Source organism: Macaca mulatta, chromosome 3, assembly GCF_049350105.2.
Source record: "Macaca mulatta isolate MMU2019108-1 chromosome 3, T2T-MMU8v2.0, whole genome shotgun sequence".
Lineage (NCBI taxonomy): Eukaryota > Metazoa > Chordata > Mammalia > Primates > Cercopithecidae > Macaca > Macaca mulatta.
In genome coordinates this window covers 196,242,231-196,261,807 of record NC_133408.1, presented here as the reverse complement: position 1 = coordinate 196,261,807, position 19,577 = coordinate 196,242,231, and the positions used below count along the sequence as shown (strand labels likewise).

At 40.1% G+C, this 19,577-nt stretch overlaps 1 protein-coding gene across 15 annotated transcripts in view; it reads left to right on the top strand.

Annotated features, from left to right (window-relative positions):
- Nucleotides 1-19,577, top strand: part of LMBR1 (limb development membrane protein 1) — a 211,748-nt gene that overhangs the window by 100,541 nt on the left and 91,630 nt on the right. For 3 of the 15 annotated variants that reach the window (XM_077997815.1, XM_077997813.1, XM_077997814.1), the window contains one exon: nucleotides 3,211-3,288. The exons of the other annotated variants lie outside the window; for them this stretch is intronic. In XM_077997815.1, the coding sequence (XP_077853941.1) occupies nucleotides 3,244-3,288 (45 nt within the window). In that variant the 5' untranslated portion in view covers nucleotides 3,211-3,243. The remainder of the gene's footprint in view (nucleotides 1-3,210; nucleotides 3,289-19,577) is intronic. 15 annotated transcript variants of the gene reach the window in all.

Below are 19,577 nucleotides of genomic sequence, written 5' to 3'. Positions count from 1 at the left end.
AAGAAGATATACAAATGGTCAATAAGCACATGAAAAGATGATCAACATCCCTAATCACTAGGGAAATGCAGATTAAAACTACAATGAGGCTGGGCCCAGTGGCTCATTCCTGTAATCTCTCCATTTTGGGAAGCTGAGGCAGTAGGATCACTTGAGGCCAAGAGTTCAAGACCAGCTTGGCCAATATGGCAAAACCCTGTCTCTAGTAAAAATACAAAAATTAGCTGGGCATGGTGGTGTGTGCCTGTAATCCCAGCTACTTGGGTAGCTGAGGCACAAGAATCACTTGAACCCGGGAGGCAGAGGTTCAAGTGGGAGGCAGAGCTTGCAGGGAGCCAAGATTGTACCACTGCACTCCAGCCTGCGTGACAAAGTGAGACCCTGTTTCAAAAACAAACAAACAAAAAACTGCAGTGGATACCACTTCGTACCTGCTACTAAGATGACTACTAGCAAAACCCAGAAAACAGCAAGCATTGGTAAGGATGTGGAGGAATTGGAAATATTGTGCATCGTTGGTGGGAGTGTAAAATGGAAGAGCTGGTGTAGAAAACAATATGGCAATTCCTCAAAAAATTAAAAATGGAATTACCATCTGATCCAGCAATTCCACTTCTGGATATGCATCCAAAGGAATTGAAGGCAGGAACTCCAACACGTACGTGTACACCCATGTTCATAGCAGCATTATTCACAATACCTAAAGTGTGGAAGCAGTCCCACTGTGTATGATGAATAATGGGTAAACCACATGTGGTATATCCATACAATGAAGTATTATTCGACTCTAAAGAAGGAAATTATGTCACATGCCACAAACGTGGATGAACCTTGCTAAGTTAAATAGTCCAGTCATAAAAGGACAAATTCCGTATGATTCTTCTTATATGAGATACCTAGCATCGTCAAATTTGTAGAAACAGAAAGTAGCATAGTGGTTGCCAGGGATTGTGTATTGTGGGGGAAGTTATTGTTTAATGGGTACAGAGTTTCAGTTGGTGAATATGAAAAGAATTCTGGAGATGGATGGTGGTGATGGTACCGTAACAGTGTGAATGTAGTAATGCCACTGAACTGTGCATTTAAAAATGGTTGAGATGGTGAATTTTATGTTATACATATTTTACCACAATTTTAAAAAACACAAATAGATGATAAACATGGCAGTGTTTTGTGGTTACCTGTGGGTAGGTTGGTACAGAAGGTTGACTTGGTTGGGAGGATGGTCATCGTAATGTTTGTTCTAGTTGGGTAGTATATACATAGGTATTTAATAGACATGTAAAGCTAAATAGTATACTTTTATTTTAAAATAGAAAGGGAAAAGGGTGATTTATCCCTTGGTGATCAGCTCACATTAGCTAAACAGAGGCTGATACATAAAACCAAATGCCAACTTGCTGATTTTCAATGGAAAAATATATAAATATATTAATAAAATACTAATATATATGTATGCATCTGCACTCATACTGCCCACCCAAAGTAGCTATTATTTATTGAGAGATGCAGGAAATGTGGAAAACTGGGAGAGAAGGGCCCAAAGGAGCTAACGGGGAACTAGTCTGGAGTGAGAGCAGGCAGCTGGAAGCTTTCATGTACGTCTTTCCTGTTTTGTTCACTGTCATAAAGGACCTTCTGTGGTGTTTTGAAATTTCTAGTGCTTTTTGTGTAAAGTATTATTTGCCACATAAGCAGTATGATGCTATTACCTAAATTATCATGTGGCATTGCTTTTTATTATATTTTAAACCTTAATGTCTTTTATGTTTCACTATAATAAGTGATAACCCTAATGATCTTTCTTTTGTTATATCTTCGTTAGAGTTTGTTCTTGAGTGTTTCATGAAACGAAAGTGGATATTGGCTAAGATGTTCTGCTGCATTACAGATTTCTCACAGGACTGGGCATTTGACCTCAGTATGAGCTTGTTTTTATGGAACTGAAATTTAATGATCCGGTAAAAGAAGCTTTTAGGTCCTTTGCTTTAGGTCCTTTACTAAAATCATAGGTTTGTCTTGTTTGTTTTAAGCATTCTCCTCCACTTCCTCGTTTCCATGTGGTGTTGTCTTTTGTGTCTTATTTCTGTCACTGGGGAGGTGGGGGTGAAGGGTAGGGGTGGAAAACACAGGGCCCTGAGGGCTGACAGACCTGAATTGAAAGTGAATTCTGGCATGCGGGCAAATTATTTCACTCTTTTGAGTGTGAACTTTGTTATGTGTAATCAAATTTACCTTTTAATACATTGCAAAGATTCAGTAAGCATGTATAAAGCAACTAGTAGGAGCTCTGAAAGTGTTAGTTCTCATTTCTTCTTTTCCATGAATTTTGAACTGAAGAATTAGTTGAACAAAAATAGAAGAAAAGAGCCTTACTAGCGAACCAGTGAATTATTTGATGTGGTGTGGTGTACTAAGAAATATTTTTTCCCAAATTTAGAATTATGTTTAAAAATGTTGATATCTAGTTACTGTAGTCTTTTTATAATTCAGTTCTTTCATTTATATATTGAAAACTTGTATTAATTTATTTGTAATCTGGAGGATTTTTATTTGTCTAATATCATGGGAAATTTCTGCCCACAAATTTTAATGCAATGGACATCTAAATTCAATGAACTAACGATATTAGTATTTTATTTTAACTTACCCCAAGCACTTTCTTTTTGTCCAGCTTTAGCAGTGTGAGCATCTTATAGTTTTAATTTTTTCATCTTGTATAGACCACATTAAGTATATTTGTATATAAAATAGACTGTATAGCATATTAATATTAAAAAACATTTCACTATTTTACTATAGAGTTTAACAAAGCTTTTCACAAAGCCGTTTTCTTTGACGTGAAGACCAAAGCTCTTTCGTGTATACTCTTAATGATTACTTGGAGCAAAGGGAGAAATGTTTGACACTCTCTAGAGATGCTTGTTTGTAGTTTTTTCATGGCTTAAAATAAAATAATTAATACCTGCTTTTATTTTCTGTTATTTATTAGCGCTTTTACCGATCTTCCCCCGATGACTGTGTATATGTTCAGTGCAATCTTGATGCCATGCTGAGCAAACCTTATTTTAATGTTACTAAGAGACCCTTTTTATTAAGTGGAAACAATAGCTTGATATTATTTTAAATGTTCTGTGAATGTAGAGGTTTTCCCAGGCTTCCTAAAGGGTAGAGACATAGTGTATGAAGTGGTTTTTACATCCCTTACAGGAGGGCAAGATGTCCAGGCAAAACCTTGTTTAAATGTTCATCACCATAGAAACATTACAGCTTCTCCAGAGAGCTTTTGTAAGTACATTGTAATTTTCACTTCATTGATGTGAATTAAATGTATAATTGACCAGCACAAAAATTCCAAGAAGCAATTATATCATAACCATTTTAGTGTAGTAGACTATCCATTTAATTCCCATTTAAATCTAAAAGAAATCTATGTGTCTGCAAGCATTTAGTCTTTACCAATCTAGTTCATCTAATTTAACCTTTTATAATATTGAGGTTATTGTGATTTCAAAAAATGCCAGTGTGAAATTAACGTGATTAATTCTATAGCTTACTCAAAACAACTGGTGTTTCATTGGCAGAAAAGTACTTAATTTCAGTGATGTTTCTAATACACTGAGTGCTTATAGTGCAATTTTAATAAGAAGGATGGAGTTTCGCTAAAGTAATTTAAACTTATGGTTTTTTTGTGGGGGATGGCAGGATAAGTGTTCATACTGGGAAATAAAAATATTGTGAAGTACATGAAATCCTGGTGACAGAATCTAAGCATTCAAAACTAGGTGAAGAAAGTACAGTTATTGATAATAAATAGAAGTTCTTATAGTCCTGTGATGCTGGATTCTCACTAAGAGGAACAATGGAGACCTTCTTCCTTGTTTACAGTGTTTTGCCACTTTGTTGTTTGAAGGGCATTTTAATAAGTTATTCTGACATCTGGCACATCTTTTAGCTCAGTATATGCAAGAATGGAGTTGATAGGAAGCTTCCCCCTGGGGCTTTCTAGCTCCTGATTCTGACCCTTAATGGAAAAATGAGCAGTCGGCATATTTTTTGTTTATATGCTGTGCTGCTGGTGATTAATGGAGGTGATAAAAGTGCTCACAATGCTTTTCATTACTTTGCAGTCAGAATGGCATCCAAAAGTCTAAAAATCTCACACATGGCATGCCATAAAGGCTGTGTTCTTGAAGCTCGGTAATATTTTTATGATCTCAAGAAAGATAGTGATAACAGTTTATAGATTTTTAGTACTTGTATATTTACTAGTGGAAGCTGAATTAGCAAATTAAATCTCTGACTATTTATAGTCCCATCATCTCTCTTCTCTCTAGCTCAAAGTTTTGAAGGTAAAAAATTTGCCACATTGCATTTAACGAACATATTTATCTTTTTTTAAGGTTTATCTAAAGCTCACGCGTGTGGTATTTAATTGATTTTAAGTTGGATAGGTTTTGTCTCATTTAATCACAGAAAGAAAATAAAATTAACAAAAGGGAAAACTTAACTATCCTAGCCTCCTAGTGGATTAAGTCAGAATAACGGCTCTTTCTTACTATATCAGTTATCTTCAGTATTTTATAGGACAAGCATAATCATATTAAATAATTTTGATGACTTGTGCCGTGGCAGCCTTTTCTATTACTGTTGTTGATTCACTCTTTTAATGTAGCTCGATAACTAGAAAAGTAGCAGATTTCTTTTTGTGAGTTATTTACTGGCTTTCAAAAGAAATATTGACTAATTTGAAATGACTTTTTGAGCAATTTATATGATTTGACTACAGAGAGTTCTTTTGGCTAAATGTTTCTGAATTGATTGCTTAAACATGTATTTCAGACATTTCTTGTTATTATTTGTGTATCTAAAATAAAATCATCATCTTGGATGGGTTATGGTGGCAGTAGGAAAAGAAGGGATGAATTTGAGTTGTAATTACACAGTAGCATCAGAAGCACTTGGTGTTTGACTGGACCGAGGCTCAGCATGTATGGTGGGGGTCGGGTATGGGGTTCAGCAGGAAAAGTAGGTGACAAGGGTGTTTCCAAAGTATCTGGCATAAACAGCAAAGTGGATAATGACGTCATGTATTCAGGTATGTGATACTGAAGGAGGAGCAGAGATAGAGAATAAAACGGTGAGTTTGGTCTTAGAATTAAGTTTAAGGTACCAGTGAGATGTCTAATGAAAGATGGCAGTTGGTATGTATGGTTCTTGGCCACAGCAGTAAGATTTGGACTAAAGATATAAACTTCAGAGTTGCTGGCTATTGGAAGAGAAGAGGCAAGATCACTTAGGTAAAAACTGAGCAATATATCTGTGAACTGTCTTCATCAGAATCAACTGAGGTATCACTTTGGGGCTGATGCTCAGGACTTGGCAAGCCCCTTGGTGATTACGATGCAGGTAGACATTTGAGAAGCACTGATATGACATGTGAGAAGGTGAACATCTGAGATTGGGCCACAGGAGAAAAGGGATTCAAGGTATTTTCTTTTACAGAATGAAAGAAATAGAAATGGAAACAGAAGCTAAGGTGTAGAGGAGGGAAGGTGAGGGACTCACAGACCCCACTCAGCTGTGTCCTATTGAGGTAGAGGTAAAGTCAGCTGTAGTTGGAAGAAAGTAGAGGATGAGATTTTTGATCAAAAAGAAAGGAAAACATTTTTAAAAATGTTGTGAAAGGCTGGGCATGGTGACTCTCACACCTGTAATCCCAGCACTTTGGGAGGCCGAGGCAGGCGGATCATGAGGTGAGGAGATTGAGACCATCTTGGTCTCATCCTGAGACCAAGAGATGAGATTGAAACCCCGTCCCTACTAAAAATACAAAAACAAAATTAGCCGGGCATGGTGGCGGGTGCCTGTAGTCCCAGCTACTTGGAAGGCTGAGGTGGGAGAATGGCGTGAACCCAGAGGTGGAGCTTGCAGTGAGCCGAGATCGCGCCATTGCACTCCAGCCTGGGCGACAGGAAAGACTCCATCTCCAAACAAACAAACAAACAAGCAAACAACAAAAAAGTTGTGAAAATTGCTAAAGTCAGCCAGAGATCAGTATAAAGATTGCCAAGTAGCATTGAAGGCCCACTTTGGAATGTCGTCGTAAAACTTTCTCATGATTGTATAATACAAACTTTTTTTTGACAGGGCTGGGAATCAAGGAGTAGGTGCCAGGGGATTGTTGAAGCTGGTCTGGTGGAAGCCAAAGGTTCAAGGAGCTCTAGAATATTGTTGATGCTGGCTCATCATTAAAATTCACTAGTGAACCATGGGGTTGAGGCCGGGGAAAGAGAAGACCGATTGGAAGGATTGGGAGGGAACAAGGGAGTGAAGGTTCTAATGATGTGGAGGCAGAGCTAGGCTAGGGCACTGAGGGGACAGGAAAAGATAGGAAGTTGTAGACTAAGAGGGCAGTTTGAAAGTTGGGGTTCTTAGAGGTGAGCCTGAGAGATTTTGGAATAGGATTAATGCATGTGTGGATGTCTACAGTAGAATGGGAATGAAGCTCATTGGAATTGAGGGGATGAGCCAGGATGTTACTTATGAGGGCAGGGGATGTGATAAGAAGTACTTGTGAACCAGGTGCTCATATCATTGAGAAAGATGGGACTGCTTCTTACAGGTTGGTAGATGATAGGGAACAAAGTTGGGGAGAGGGTGACAGGATGGGATTAGAAGGTGGCATAAATTTAATTTAAAAACACAAATGATATGTGAACTCCCAAGCCTTGGAGATTTCAGAGACAAACGTAATAATTTGAGTCATTATAATGAACCATTACATTGTGTTTACTAAGCACCAGATAGTATCCTAAGCATATATATATAAAAATATATAATTTACATATATAAAAAATATATAAAACTCATATATATAAAATACTCATTTGATCTTTCTAACAACTCTATTAGGTAGGGGTGCTGTTAATATCCTCATTTCACACAGGAGGAAACTGAGGCACAGCAAAGCTTAGTAATTTGCCCGAGGTTATACAGTGGTGGAACCAGGATTTGGACCTAAGCAATTTACTGCTGGCGTTGGGGCTCTTAACCAGCTTAGTATGCTGAATTCAGACATATTTTTTAAAAGCTTTTTTGAGTTCCAATCTCTTGGAAGTTACTTCTTTTAAGAAAAAATTAAAAATTAAAAACAACATTAGTTGGTACTCTTATTACATAAGTCATACACACCCACTCTAAAAAACTCAGAAAAAACCAGAAAAGCGTAAAGTATAATGGAAGAATTATTCCCTGTAATTGTAATTCTAGAGATAAGACTTAATTATACATATTCACATATTTTTTCTAAATGTATTTTTAAAAATAGGTCATTCTGTGCATGCAGTAAGATTATATTATGAACATTCCCCATGATTTAAGATATAATGTCTTATGCTATGGAAGTATAATAATTCATTCATCTGTTTTTTTACAATTAGAGGTGGAGGTTGTTTAGTTTGTAAGTGTATGTGTACATGTGTGATCTTTTAAAATAGTTGGTAAAATTGTTTAGGAAGATCTTCATTTTTAATTTTTTTTGAGACATAGTCTCGCTTTGTTGCCCGAGCTGGATTGCAGTGGCTTGATCTTGGCTCACTGCAACTTCCACCTTCCAGGTTCAAGTGCTTCTCCTGCCTCAGCCTTCTGAGTAGCTGGGATTATAGGCGGGTGCCACCACACCCAGCTAATTTTTGTATTTGCAGTAGAGATGGGGTTACACCATGTTGGCCAGGCTGGTCTTGAACTTCTGACCTCAAGTGATCCACCCACCTGGGCCTCCCAAAGTGCTGGGATTACAGGCGTGAGCCACCGTGCTTGTCTTCGTCACCCAGGTTATAAGCATAGTACCTGTTAGATAGATAGATCCTTCCCCTTGTCCCACCATCCACCTTCAGGTAGGCCCCAGTGTCTGTTGTTCCCTTCTTTGTGTCCATGTGTACTCAATGTTTAGCTCCCACTTATAGGGGAGAACATGCAGTGTTTGGATTTCTGTCCCTGCATTAGTTCGCTTAGGACAGTGGCCTCCAGCTCCATACATGTTGCTGCAAAAGACACGATCTCATTCCTTTTTATTGAGATGGAGTCTTGTTCTTGTAACCCAGGCTGGAATGCAGTGGCACAATCGTGGCTCACTGCAACCTCTGCCTCCTAGGTTCAAGTGATTCTCCTGCCTTAGCCTCCCGAGTAGCTGGGACTACAGGCGCCCACCACCACACCCGGCTAATTTGTGTATTTTTAGTTAAGTTGAGGTTTCACCATGTTGGCCAGACTGGTCCTGACCTCAGATGATCTGCCCACCTCAGCCTCCCAAAGCACTGGGATTACAGGCGTGAGCCATCGCACTTGGCCGATCTCATTTATTTTTATGGCTGCATAGTATTCCATGGTGTATATGTACCACGTTTTATTTATTCAGTCTACCCTTAAGCATTTAGGTTTATTCCATGCCTTTGCTATTGTGAATAGTGCTGCAGTAAACATATGAGTGCATATATCTTTATGTTAGAATTATTTATATTCCTTTGAGTATATACCCAATAATGGGATTGCTGGATCAAATGGTAGTTCTGTTTTAAGTTCTTTAAGAAATCGCCACACTGCTTTCTACATGGCTGAGCTAATTTTTATTCCCACCAGCAGTATATGAGGATTCCCTTTTCTCTACAACCTCACCAGCATCTGTTGTTTATTTGACTTTTTAATAATAGAAATTCTGACTGGTAGGAGGTGGTGTCTCTTTCTTTCTTGTCTCTCTCTCTTTTTTTTTTGAGACGGAGTCTCGCTCTGTCGCCCAGGCTGGAGTGCAGTGGCACCATCTCAGTCCACTGCAAGCTCCGCCTCCTGGTTTCCCGCCATTCTCCTGCCTCAGCTTCCCTAGTAGCTGGGACTACAGGCGCCTGCCACCACGCCCAGCTAATTTTTTTGTATTTTTTCAGTAGCGATGGGGTTTCACTGTGTTAGTCGAGATGGTCTCTATCTCCTGACCTCGTGATCCGCCTGCCTCCGCCTCCCAAGTACAGGCATGAGCCACCGTGCCCGGCCGAGGTGGTGTCTCGTTGTGATTTTGATTTGCATTTCTCTAATGATTAGTGTTGTTGGCATTTTTTTCATGTGCTTGTTGGCTGCATGTATTTCTTTTTTTGAAAAGTGTCTCTTCCTGTTCTTTGTCCACTTTTTAGTGTGGTTGTTTTTGCATATTAATGTGTTTAAGTTCCTTATAGATTCTGGATATTAGACCTTTGTCAGATGCATAGTTTGCAAATATTTTCTCCTTTTCTTTAACTTGTTGTTTACTCTGTTGGTAGGTTTGTTTGTTTGTTTGCTTGTTTCTTGCTGTGCAGAAGCTGTTTAGTTTAATTTGGTCCGTTTTGTCAATTTTTGTTTTTGTTTTAGTTACTTTTGGTGTCTTCATCATGAAATCTTTGCCAGGGCCTCTGTCTAGAATGGTATTTCCTAGGTTTTTTTCCCAGGGTTTTTAACAGTTTTAGGTTTTACATTTAAGTCTTTAATCCATCTTGAATCAATTTTTGTATATGGAGTAAGGAAGGGATCCAGTTTCAATCTTCTGCTTATGGCTAGCTAGTTATCCCAGCACCATTTATTGAAGAGGGAGTCCTTTCCTGCTTGCTTGTTTTTGTTGATTTTGTTGACGATCAGATGGTTGTAGGTGTGTGGCTTTATTTCTGGGCTCTCTATTGATCTACGTGTGCAATTGAGCTATGTGTCTGTTCTGTTTTTATACCAGTACCGTGCTCTTTTGGTTTACTGTAGCCTTGTAGTATAGTTTGAAGTTGGGTAGTGTGATGCCTCCAGTTTTGTTCTTCTTGCTTAGGATTGCTTTGACTATATGGGCTCTTTTGGTTCCATATGAATTTTAGAGTAGTTTTTAAAAATTCTGTGAAGAACGTCATTGGTAGTTTGGTAGGAATGGCATTGAATCTCTAAATTGTTTTGGGCAGTATGGCCATTTTAGCAGTGATTCTTCCTATCCATGAACATGGAATGTTTTTGCATTTATTTGTGTTATCTCTGATTTCCTTGAGCAGTGTTTTGTAATTCTTGTTGTAGAGGCCTTTCACCTCCCTGACTAGCTGTATTTCTAGGTTTATTTTATTTTTTTGTGGCCATTCTTGGATGTTATTGGTGTATAGAAGTGCTACTGATTTTTGTACATTGATATTATATCCCGAAACTTTGCTGGCATTGTTTGACAGATCCAGCAGCTTTCTGGCAGAGACTATGGGATTTTCTAGGTATAAAATTATGTCGTTTACAAACAGATAATTTGACTTCCTCTCTTCCTATTTGAATGCTCCTCCTCTCCCCTCCTCTCCTCTCTTCTCTTCTTTTCTTTTTTTGTTGCCCAGGCTGGAGTGCAGTGGCCCAATCTCGGCTTGCTGCAACCTCTGCCTCCTGGGTTCAAACTATTCTCCTGCCTCAGTCTCCCTAGTAGTTGGTACTACAGGTGCCTGCCACCACGCCCAGCTAACTTTTTTATTTTTAGTAGATGTGGGACTTCACCATCTTGGCCAGGCTGGTCTCAAACGCCTGACCTCAGGTGATGTACCCAGCTTGGCCTCCCAAAGTGTTGGGATTATGGATGTGAGCCACCACACCCAGCCTTTTATTTCTTTCTCTTGCGAGATTGCTCTGGCCAGGACTTCCCACTAATATGCTGAATAGGAGTGGTGAGAATGGGCATCCTTGTCTTGTTACGGTGTTCTCAAGGGGCTACACTTCCAGCTTTTGCCTGTTCCGTATGATACTGGCTGTGGGTTTGTCAAAGATGGCTCTTATTATTATTTTGAGGTGTGTTCCTTCAAAGCCTAGTTTGTTGAGAGTTTTTAACATGAAGGGATGTTGAATTTTATAGAAAACTTTTTCTGCATCTGTTGAGATGATCATGTGGTTCTTTTTTTTTTTGAGACGAAGTCTCACTCTGTCACCCAGGCTGGAGTGCAGTGGCGCGATCTTGGCTCACTGCAACCTCTGCCTCCCGGGTTCAAGGGGTTCTCCTGCCTCTGCCTCCTGAGTAGCTGGGATTACAGGCGTGTGCTACCATGCCTGGCTAATTTTTGTATTTTTAGTAGAGACGAGGTTTCACCTTGGTCAGGCTGGTCTTGAACTCCTGACCTCGTGATCCACCTGCCTCAGCCTCCCAAAGTGCTGGGATTACAGGCGTGAGCCACCATGCCTGGCCAATCATGTGGTTTTGTTTTTAGTTTTGTTTATGTGATGAATCACATTTATTGATTTGAGTGTGTTGAACCAACCTTGCATCCCAGGGATAAAGCCCACTTGATCATGGTGGATTAGCTTTTTGATGTGCTGGTGGATTTGGTTTGCTAGTATTTTGTTGAGGATTTTGCTTCTAAGTTTATCAAGAATATTGGTGTGAAGTTTTCTTTTTCTTTTTGTGTCTTAGCCAGGTTTTGGTATCAGAATGATGCTGGCCTCATAGAATGAGTTAGGGAGGCATCCTTCATTTTTAAAGTTTTGGAATAGTTTCAGCAGGAATGGTACCAGCTGTTCTTTAAATATTTGATAGGATTCGGTCATGAATTTGTCTGATCCTGAGTGTTTTCTAGTCAGTTGACTTTTTATTACAGATTCAGTTTCAGAACTCATTATTCTTCTGTTCAGGGTTTGAATTTCTTCCTGTTTCAGTCTTGGGAGGTTGTATGTTTCCCGGAATGTTTGTATGTTTATCCATTTCTTGTAAGTTTTCTAGTTTGTGTGCATAGAAGTGTTTGTAATAATCCCCAATGGTTTTTTGTATTTTTGTGGGGTCAGTGGTAATGCCCTCTTTGTCATTTCTGATAGTGATTATTTGGATCTTCTTTTTGTCTTTATTAGTCTAGCTAGCAGTCTATTTACCTTATTCTTTCAAAGAATCAACTCCTGGTTTCACTGATCTTTCATATGGTTCTTTGTGTCTCTATTTCATTCAGGTCAGCTCTGATTTTATTTATTTCTTGTCTTCTGCTAGCTTTGGGGTTGGTTTGCTCTTGGTTTTCTAGTTGTTCAAGTCATTTGTTTTTCCATTTATTGACAGTTATACTTGGTATTCTTTTTAAAATTTTATGTCTTGATTATATTTTTTCTTATTTCTAATGTGTTTTTGCTACTTTATTTTCTTGATTTTTCTAACCAGACGTTTATCAGAATTCTTTTGAATTCTGAATTATTTGATTTATTTTTCCTACTTTTTTTATTATACTTACTTTAATTTCCTGTTTTATTTTGTTTTATTTATTTGTTTCTGAGACAGGATTTCACTCTGTTGCCCAGGTTAGAGTGCACTAGTGCGATCATAGCTCACTGTAACCCCAAACTCCTGAGCTGAAGTAATCTTCCCACCTCAGCCTCCCGTGTAGCTGGGACTACAGGCGCCGCCACCACGCCTGGCTGATTTTTTTGTATTTTTAGTAGAGACAGGGTTTCACCATGTTCGCCAGGATGGTCTCGATCTCCTGACCTCGTGATCTGCCCGCCTCAGCCTCCCAAAGTGCTGGGATTACAGGCGTGAGCCATTGCGCCCGGCCTCAAATTCATTTTTGTAAATTTTCTTTAGTGATTGAAATAGAGGTATATTCCCTATAAGGGATTACTTTAAGTTTATTAAATCAACCTTGTTAATTATTTTTCAGATGCTATGTATCATTGTTAATATTTTTTCATTCTTGGGCAGTCACAGACTGATGGAGAGGTGTGTTAGGAGAGGCAGTCTGCGTGGGCCCTGAGCATTCTTGCGTTTTCTTTCTGGGTGTGCCAAGACTATGAGGTCCTGACTGCTCTTTCCCTGGGCCATTTGTTAGGGTTGTGTTTCTTCTGAGCAAACTTGAGGGATGAAGTGATGGCTCCCTCTGGGCCACAGAGCAGCCAGGCTTATTACCACGTGCTATGGAAACAGTGGATTCCCCATGCTCACTGTTCTTTCGCTGCTGCACAGATCCGTCACATGTGCGACTTCCATCCATAAGACTTGGGAGCAGGGGAAGTGACATGCTGACACTCATGCTGCTTGCTGTACCCGGAGTAATAAAATCCTTTGCTTCTGATCCAGGAGTCTTGTGTCTCCTGCTAGCATCCATGTAACTGCGACAGGCTAACTTATTGATTTGTAGGGATAGAACCGGACCCCAGACCTGACAGTTTTGGCAATGAGATTGGATGGTGAAGAGGAGGAACAAGGGCCTTGCATTCCAGGTTTAGTGATATGAAAAGACTCTTCAGATCTGGTGGTGGATATACTCAACTCAGTGGTGAGAGGGAGGCGGAGGAGGAAAGGCCCCTGGTAATTACTTTGCTCCTACCTATAATGGGTCTGAATGGTGCTTTGCCTGTCTCTCACCCCTCTCCTGTTGTAAGAGGAAGGAATGTTGGTATGACAGCAGGGCAGTAAGCTCCCAGCTCCAGTCAGAAGGCATTATTGGTGGGGCTGCTGAGTCAAGGAGTCTCAGTCCTGAAATGAGCCGTGTCGGCAGTGAGGGCCTTGCCATCCAATGTAGAGCTTGGAGTGGACGCAAACATCAGAAATTCATTTGATGAGTATCCGTGGGTGGCCCTCAAAGCAAAAGTGATGCAAAACTTTGCCTAATAGCACTGTGCAGACATAGCACGGTGATGGGGCTGAGGCTGTGGGTGGAGGAGTGGCTGAACATAGCAGAATTTCAGGGCGGAGCATGGCTGTCTGCACAAGGCAGAAAGAACAGATCTACAGGTCACGGTGCTAGCTGGACACCAGTAGGTACTTGGCAAAGGACATAGCATGGGTACCCATCTACTGACCTTGGAGTGAGGGACCAAGGAGGATAAGTGCCTACCAGTTGCCCCCTTCCTACCTGCACTCCTCACACTCCCACAGGAGATCATCTCCTGGCAGCTGTTGCTGTAGACCCTGAGTCAGGCACATACGGCACTCCTTGGTCAGCATTCCCAGAGTAGGAAAAACACTGAATTCAACCGATAAAGTTTGGGCAAGACTCAAACCGTTTTTAAAAAAAATGAAAAAAATCAAATAGGTCTCGCCGTTGTTGCTCAGGCTGGAGTGCAGTGGTATCATCATAGGTTACTGCAGCCTTGGACTCCTGGGCTCAAGCAATCCTTCTATCTTGGCCTCCCAAAGTGCTAGGATTACAGGTATGAACCACTGTGCCCAGCTAATTGTTAAACATTTTTTTTTTTTTTCTGTAAAGGCAGAGTCTCACTGTATTGGCTAGGTTGGTCTTGAACACCTGACCTTAAGTGATCTTCCTGCCTCAGCTTCCTAACGCACTGGGATTACAGGTGTGAGCTACTGAGCCTGGCGTCAGGTGACCTTTTGAGTAGGGTCTTTGGGCTTCTTCCGTTTGTGGTGTAGCTTGTACTGCTGACTCTATTAAATTGGTATTCATGTTTTACATGATCGTACTATGCATGCTTGGCCTCAGGGACTGTGCCCTCCCTTTGGCCCAATATAAACAGTATAGGGCTCCAGGAGGAGAAGCAATATCACAGCTTTTATGAGAGACTTAATAGCTCCCAAGTACTCCACGAGACCAATTCCTGAAATAGCAGTGCCTCTCCTGGCTGCCACTGCCTGTGAGCGGACTCCTGAGAACGGACGGCAGTGAATCTGCTCAGCCCTTGTTGAAATGGATTGCCCGGCCTGTGGGGCCATGTGACTCTCTAGCCTGGCATCCCGCTTCTGGGGCGGAGCAACTTAGATTCCATGCCCAGTAAAATGGAAGAGGCTTAACAGGCCTCCTGGCCAAATAACAATGGTCTGTCCTAGAGCTCAACCTGCCTGGCCCTACCTGGCATCAAAGTTTCGTGTGAAAAAGTGGCAGAGACCTCCTGGGGGAAACCCTATTTCCTCATCCACTGCTGAAGCCAAACCACCCAGTTAGGCCCTCAGTGCCCTGAGGCCCTCTAATGTCGAGGCTGGGCTCTCTGACCTTCGGCTGCCTCCGAAGCTGATGGTATTACTGAGGAGTGGCAGCTCATCACAATGGACGCATACTTAGGAATTTTTTATTTTTAAAATTTTAAATGAATTTCTTATTAATATCAAATTTGCATAAACATGTAGACGTAATGAATAAAGATTTTCTATTTTATTTATTTATTTAGTTTTTTGTTTTTTTGAGACCGAGTCTTGCTCTGTCGCCCAGGCTGGAGCGTAGTGGCACAGTCTTGGCTCACTGCAGCCTCCGCCTCCCAGGTTCAAGCGATTCTCCTGTTCCAGCCTCCCGAGTAGCTGGGATTACAGGTGCCCACCACCGGGCCTAGCTAATTTTTGTGTTTTTAGTAGAGATGGGCTTTCATCATGCTGGTCTTGAACTCCTGACCTCAAGTGATCCACCCGCTTCGGCCTCCCAAAGTGCTGGGATTACCGGTGTGAGCCACTGCGCCCAGTCTGATTTTCTATTTATTTAAATATAGTATGAAGAATAATGACAATGAAGCCCTGTGTACTCATCAGTTAATCTAAGAACATAATAATATAGTGGATAGTAAATTTCATCAGTATAAAATGTCCTACTTTATCCCATTTAATGTTTTTTGTTTTGCATTCTTCTATATTTAAAACAGATTCCTGTTACATTTTTAAAATATTAAACCATAATTTTTTAATCATTTTCACTTTTAGTATCACTTTAGTTTTGATAGGTCTTAGACAGTTAATTTTGGTTTTTGACCTAATTTGCATATATAGTTATAGTAGATATATTTGGTTTTTATCATTTCCTGTTTTTGTATTTTATATAATTTGTTATGTTTGTTAATATTTTGCTAACCCTGTTTTCCGTTTTTTACTATATTAACTATTACTTTTTTGTTCTATTTTCTAATATCTTAGTAATACTACTTTTGATACTAGTTACTATTACTGTTACTAGTTTTGTTATTTTGATACTAGTAAGATTAGTGGTAAGTTTTTAATAGCATTATTTAACTTTAATCTCTACTGTCAATAAAAAGTGAAATACTATCATTTTAAATGACCCCTATTTAAAATGAAATTTTTTCTTTAACTCTTTTTTTCTCATCTAAATGTCTACTTCTTTATGTATAAGATAATCAGAAATTATTATTAAATGACTTCTCTTTCCAAAATATTTTTTGGCATTGCATTTTAGTTTATAACTATATATATCGTTATTTATATTTCTCTTTATTTAGAAAAAAATTGTCATTGTTCACCAACATTTCCGTGCAGTCACCTCACAGTCCTTTGTGAAGGACGAGGTAGGATGGTGACGTGGGCTGCTGTACTCAGCAGAGCCCTGAGTTTGAGTCCCTCTCCTTCCTGAAGTTCCCCTGCACGCTCAGGGGGCTCTGGACGACTTTTACTCCCCTGAAGCCTGAAGGACAGGGAGACCCCCACTTTACCCCGTCATCTTTTTTCCTAAGCATCTGAGGTCCGAGTTGGGGGAGGACAGATGAAGGAACATGGCAAAAGTGACTGGCCCACATCGCAAGGCGCCTTTCTTTTTGAGCGGCAAGTGGCTACTCATGGCTCAACCATATTTGTAATGACATCAGTTTAGGCATAGGTCTATAGCCTCATTCCTGACACTGTTTCTTCAGCTCTGGGACTCCTTGATTGAGCAACTGTACCCACAGTATCTTTTAGCTGGTGTTGCCGGGCTCGCTTTCAGCACCATCATGATGACATTCCTTCCTGCTTCTGCTCAGAGGAGAGGGAGTAGCAACCTAGCCAGCAGTGGGCTCAGCCTCACTACCTACCTCAGCCTGCAGACTGTCGCCAGCAGCTAGCACTGCTCAGGATCCCTGCTCCTCCTGCTTGCCCACCACTTGGGTGCGCGCACTAACTACTGTTAATAGATCCCAGGAGTCTTCTCATATCCCTTAAGCCAATCTGCATGGGCCCCTCTCTTTTCCAGAAACCATCAAGAGCTATGAAGGGTCTGAGATTTTATTCTGCTTGCAAACTAACAAGTTAGTCTCCCAGTTTCATGGGTGGTGGTTGTAAACATGAGATGTCTGGGTCGGAGACAAAGGACTTGGTTATGCGCAGCACATAACCAAGTGCACAGGCTTCCTTTTGGTGCCAGTTCCCCTTGACCCCAAGCCCCACAGTGGGCCTGTATCACAGCTAGGGAACTCACCATATTTATATCGGGCTGCAAGCAACTCTGTCTAACCTTTGCTAGGAGGTGAACATTGTGCTACCAGACAGTAAACAAACCTGTCCTTTGCTTCAGAGATATACTGTCTCTAAATCCCAAGGCCGTCTGCTGTACAAACCTTAAGAAGGCAGTTCCAAATAAGATCTGTCCCTGCCTCTGCTTTTGGGATGCACAGAAATGTGAGAGACCCATGGAACATTGTCTCCCAGCACATAGGCACATATCTGAAGAAAACAAGTTTAATTGCTAAGAAATAGTTCTTACCAAAATATCAGAGGATGTCTGTAAATTTTATGGTGATTGATTTCCCAACATTGGTTATCATCCTAAAAATTATACTTACTGTTATAGTGTTATAATTATTTAACGTGACAATTATAACTTCTTTTGGACAGTGGGTTTTAAACGGTTCTAAGGAGCTACCACTGTGTAGTTCCTATATCATAACAATTCTGACGCTGTTCCACTGTTTAGTTCATATATATTACAGGTATAATGCATACGTGACTTGTTTTGGGAGCCCCACCCTTTAGTTCATGTATTTCTCAGGGGCTGGTTGGAGGCAAGGAAAGACAGAATTGAGAGAGTGTAACACAAACACTAGAACAACGATAAAATTTTATCTCCTTTTGTCCGTTTATTGATGGGCTTTCCACAAAATATTTAATGTGTAATAAAAAGGATTTTAGAGAGAAAAGGAGGAGGGGAGGAGGAAGAAAGGAAGAGAGAAGTCACTGTTACAGGTGGTAGATTATGTTTTGGTATCTGTATTAGTCTGTTATCTGTCTCACACTGCTATGAAAAAATACCTGAGACTGGGTAATTTATAAAGAAAAGAGATTTAATTCACCTCAGTTCCACATGGCTGGGGAGGCCTCAGGAAACTTGTGATCATGGCAGAAGGCAGCTCTTCACAGGGTGGCAGGAGAGAGAATGAATGCCAGCAGGGGACATGCCAGACGCTTATAAAACATCAGATCTTGTGAGAACTCACTCACTATCATGAGAACAGTGTGGGGGAAACTGCCCCCATGATTCAGTTACCTCCCACTGGGTCCTTCCCATGACACATGGGGATTATGGGGATTACAATTCAAGATGAGATTTGGGTGGGGACACAACCAAACCATATCAGCATCTTGAATAGTTTGAAAGTTGTGAAGTGGAAGTTCAAAGGACTCTTCAGCAAAGTAGTAGTGTGTTTTGTTGTAGTGTGTTTTGTGACTATTCACATTTCATCTCCTGTGATTAATAGCTGCTTTCTATGAGATCTCATGTGTTAAATACCAGCCTGATTCATTCTGGTTCACTGGCCTCCCGTGCTATGAACACTTAAGGGGAGCTGACTCAGATTTGAGGAAGTGTTTTAAACTTGCCAAGTGCAGCCCTGTGGCAAGTCTGCGATGTTGTTGAAGGACTAGCAAGAAAAAGCCACTTCACCTCAGAGGTCATCATTTAGGGCTAGGTATACTTCTCCATGCTTTTAGGACGTTTTCTTTCCTTTCTATTGAATTTGAAGAACTGGGTGCCTATTCCTGCAATTCAGAAATTAGAAAGTAATACTTAGGACAAAATTGAAATAAGTGTATGTTTTGGAATTTTATAACTCATTTTTATGTTAAATGTGGAATGAGATTACATGATTTATTGAGAAATATGGATGTATTTATAATTTTGTTGGTTGTGTTAGATAATTGTAGGTTAGTGCATTGCAGTGCAAAATATCAACATGACCCTTTAACTTATAGCTGCAGATTCAATCATTTGGTGACTTTTTGGGGAGTAGAAGAAGTTTCTGTTTTTGTCTTACTCTGCAGTTTTTAAGTTTTAAAAGTCTGGCCTTTAGTTTGGTCCTGAGGTCAGAATTTGTTTTACATTTAAAACAAAATTGTGCATAATGATTATATTATTGTATTCTTGTCTCATGGATTAATGAGAATTCTGTAGAATGTGAAGAAAAGCATCATATAGAATTGGTAAAAGCAGTAGCTCTATAGTTTATAATACTGAGTTGCAATGACAGTTCTTCAGCGGCACAGTAGAGGGCTCCACAGGCTGTGAGGAGCGCCAGAGTCCATGCTAGAGAGAGCCCGCACTCTCCAGGAGCTCGGAGCATTGTGGCACCCCAAGTTCAGTGCTCACTGGACTGTCTGGCTCTATGCCATAATTAGCCTTCTATTCCCTTGATTAGAATCACAGAAATTCATTAATCTGCTTTGTTAGTGGAAAGTGTTAGGAAAGTAATTAATTGTTAAAAATGGCTCTGCAGATGTTTTTTATGAAGTTTTTTTTTTTGTTTTATCCAAGCTTGATAATATTTTCCATAATTTTGAAAAGTCAGTCTAAACATTGTAAACTATAGATACTTAGTGTATTTTTCCTGTTCATAAATATAAATTTCTTCTCCTTCCAAGGGATTATTTTATGCTTTCATAT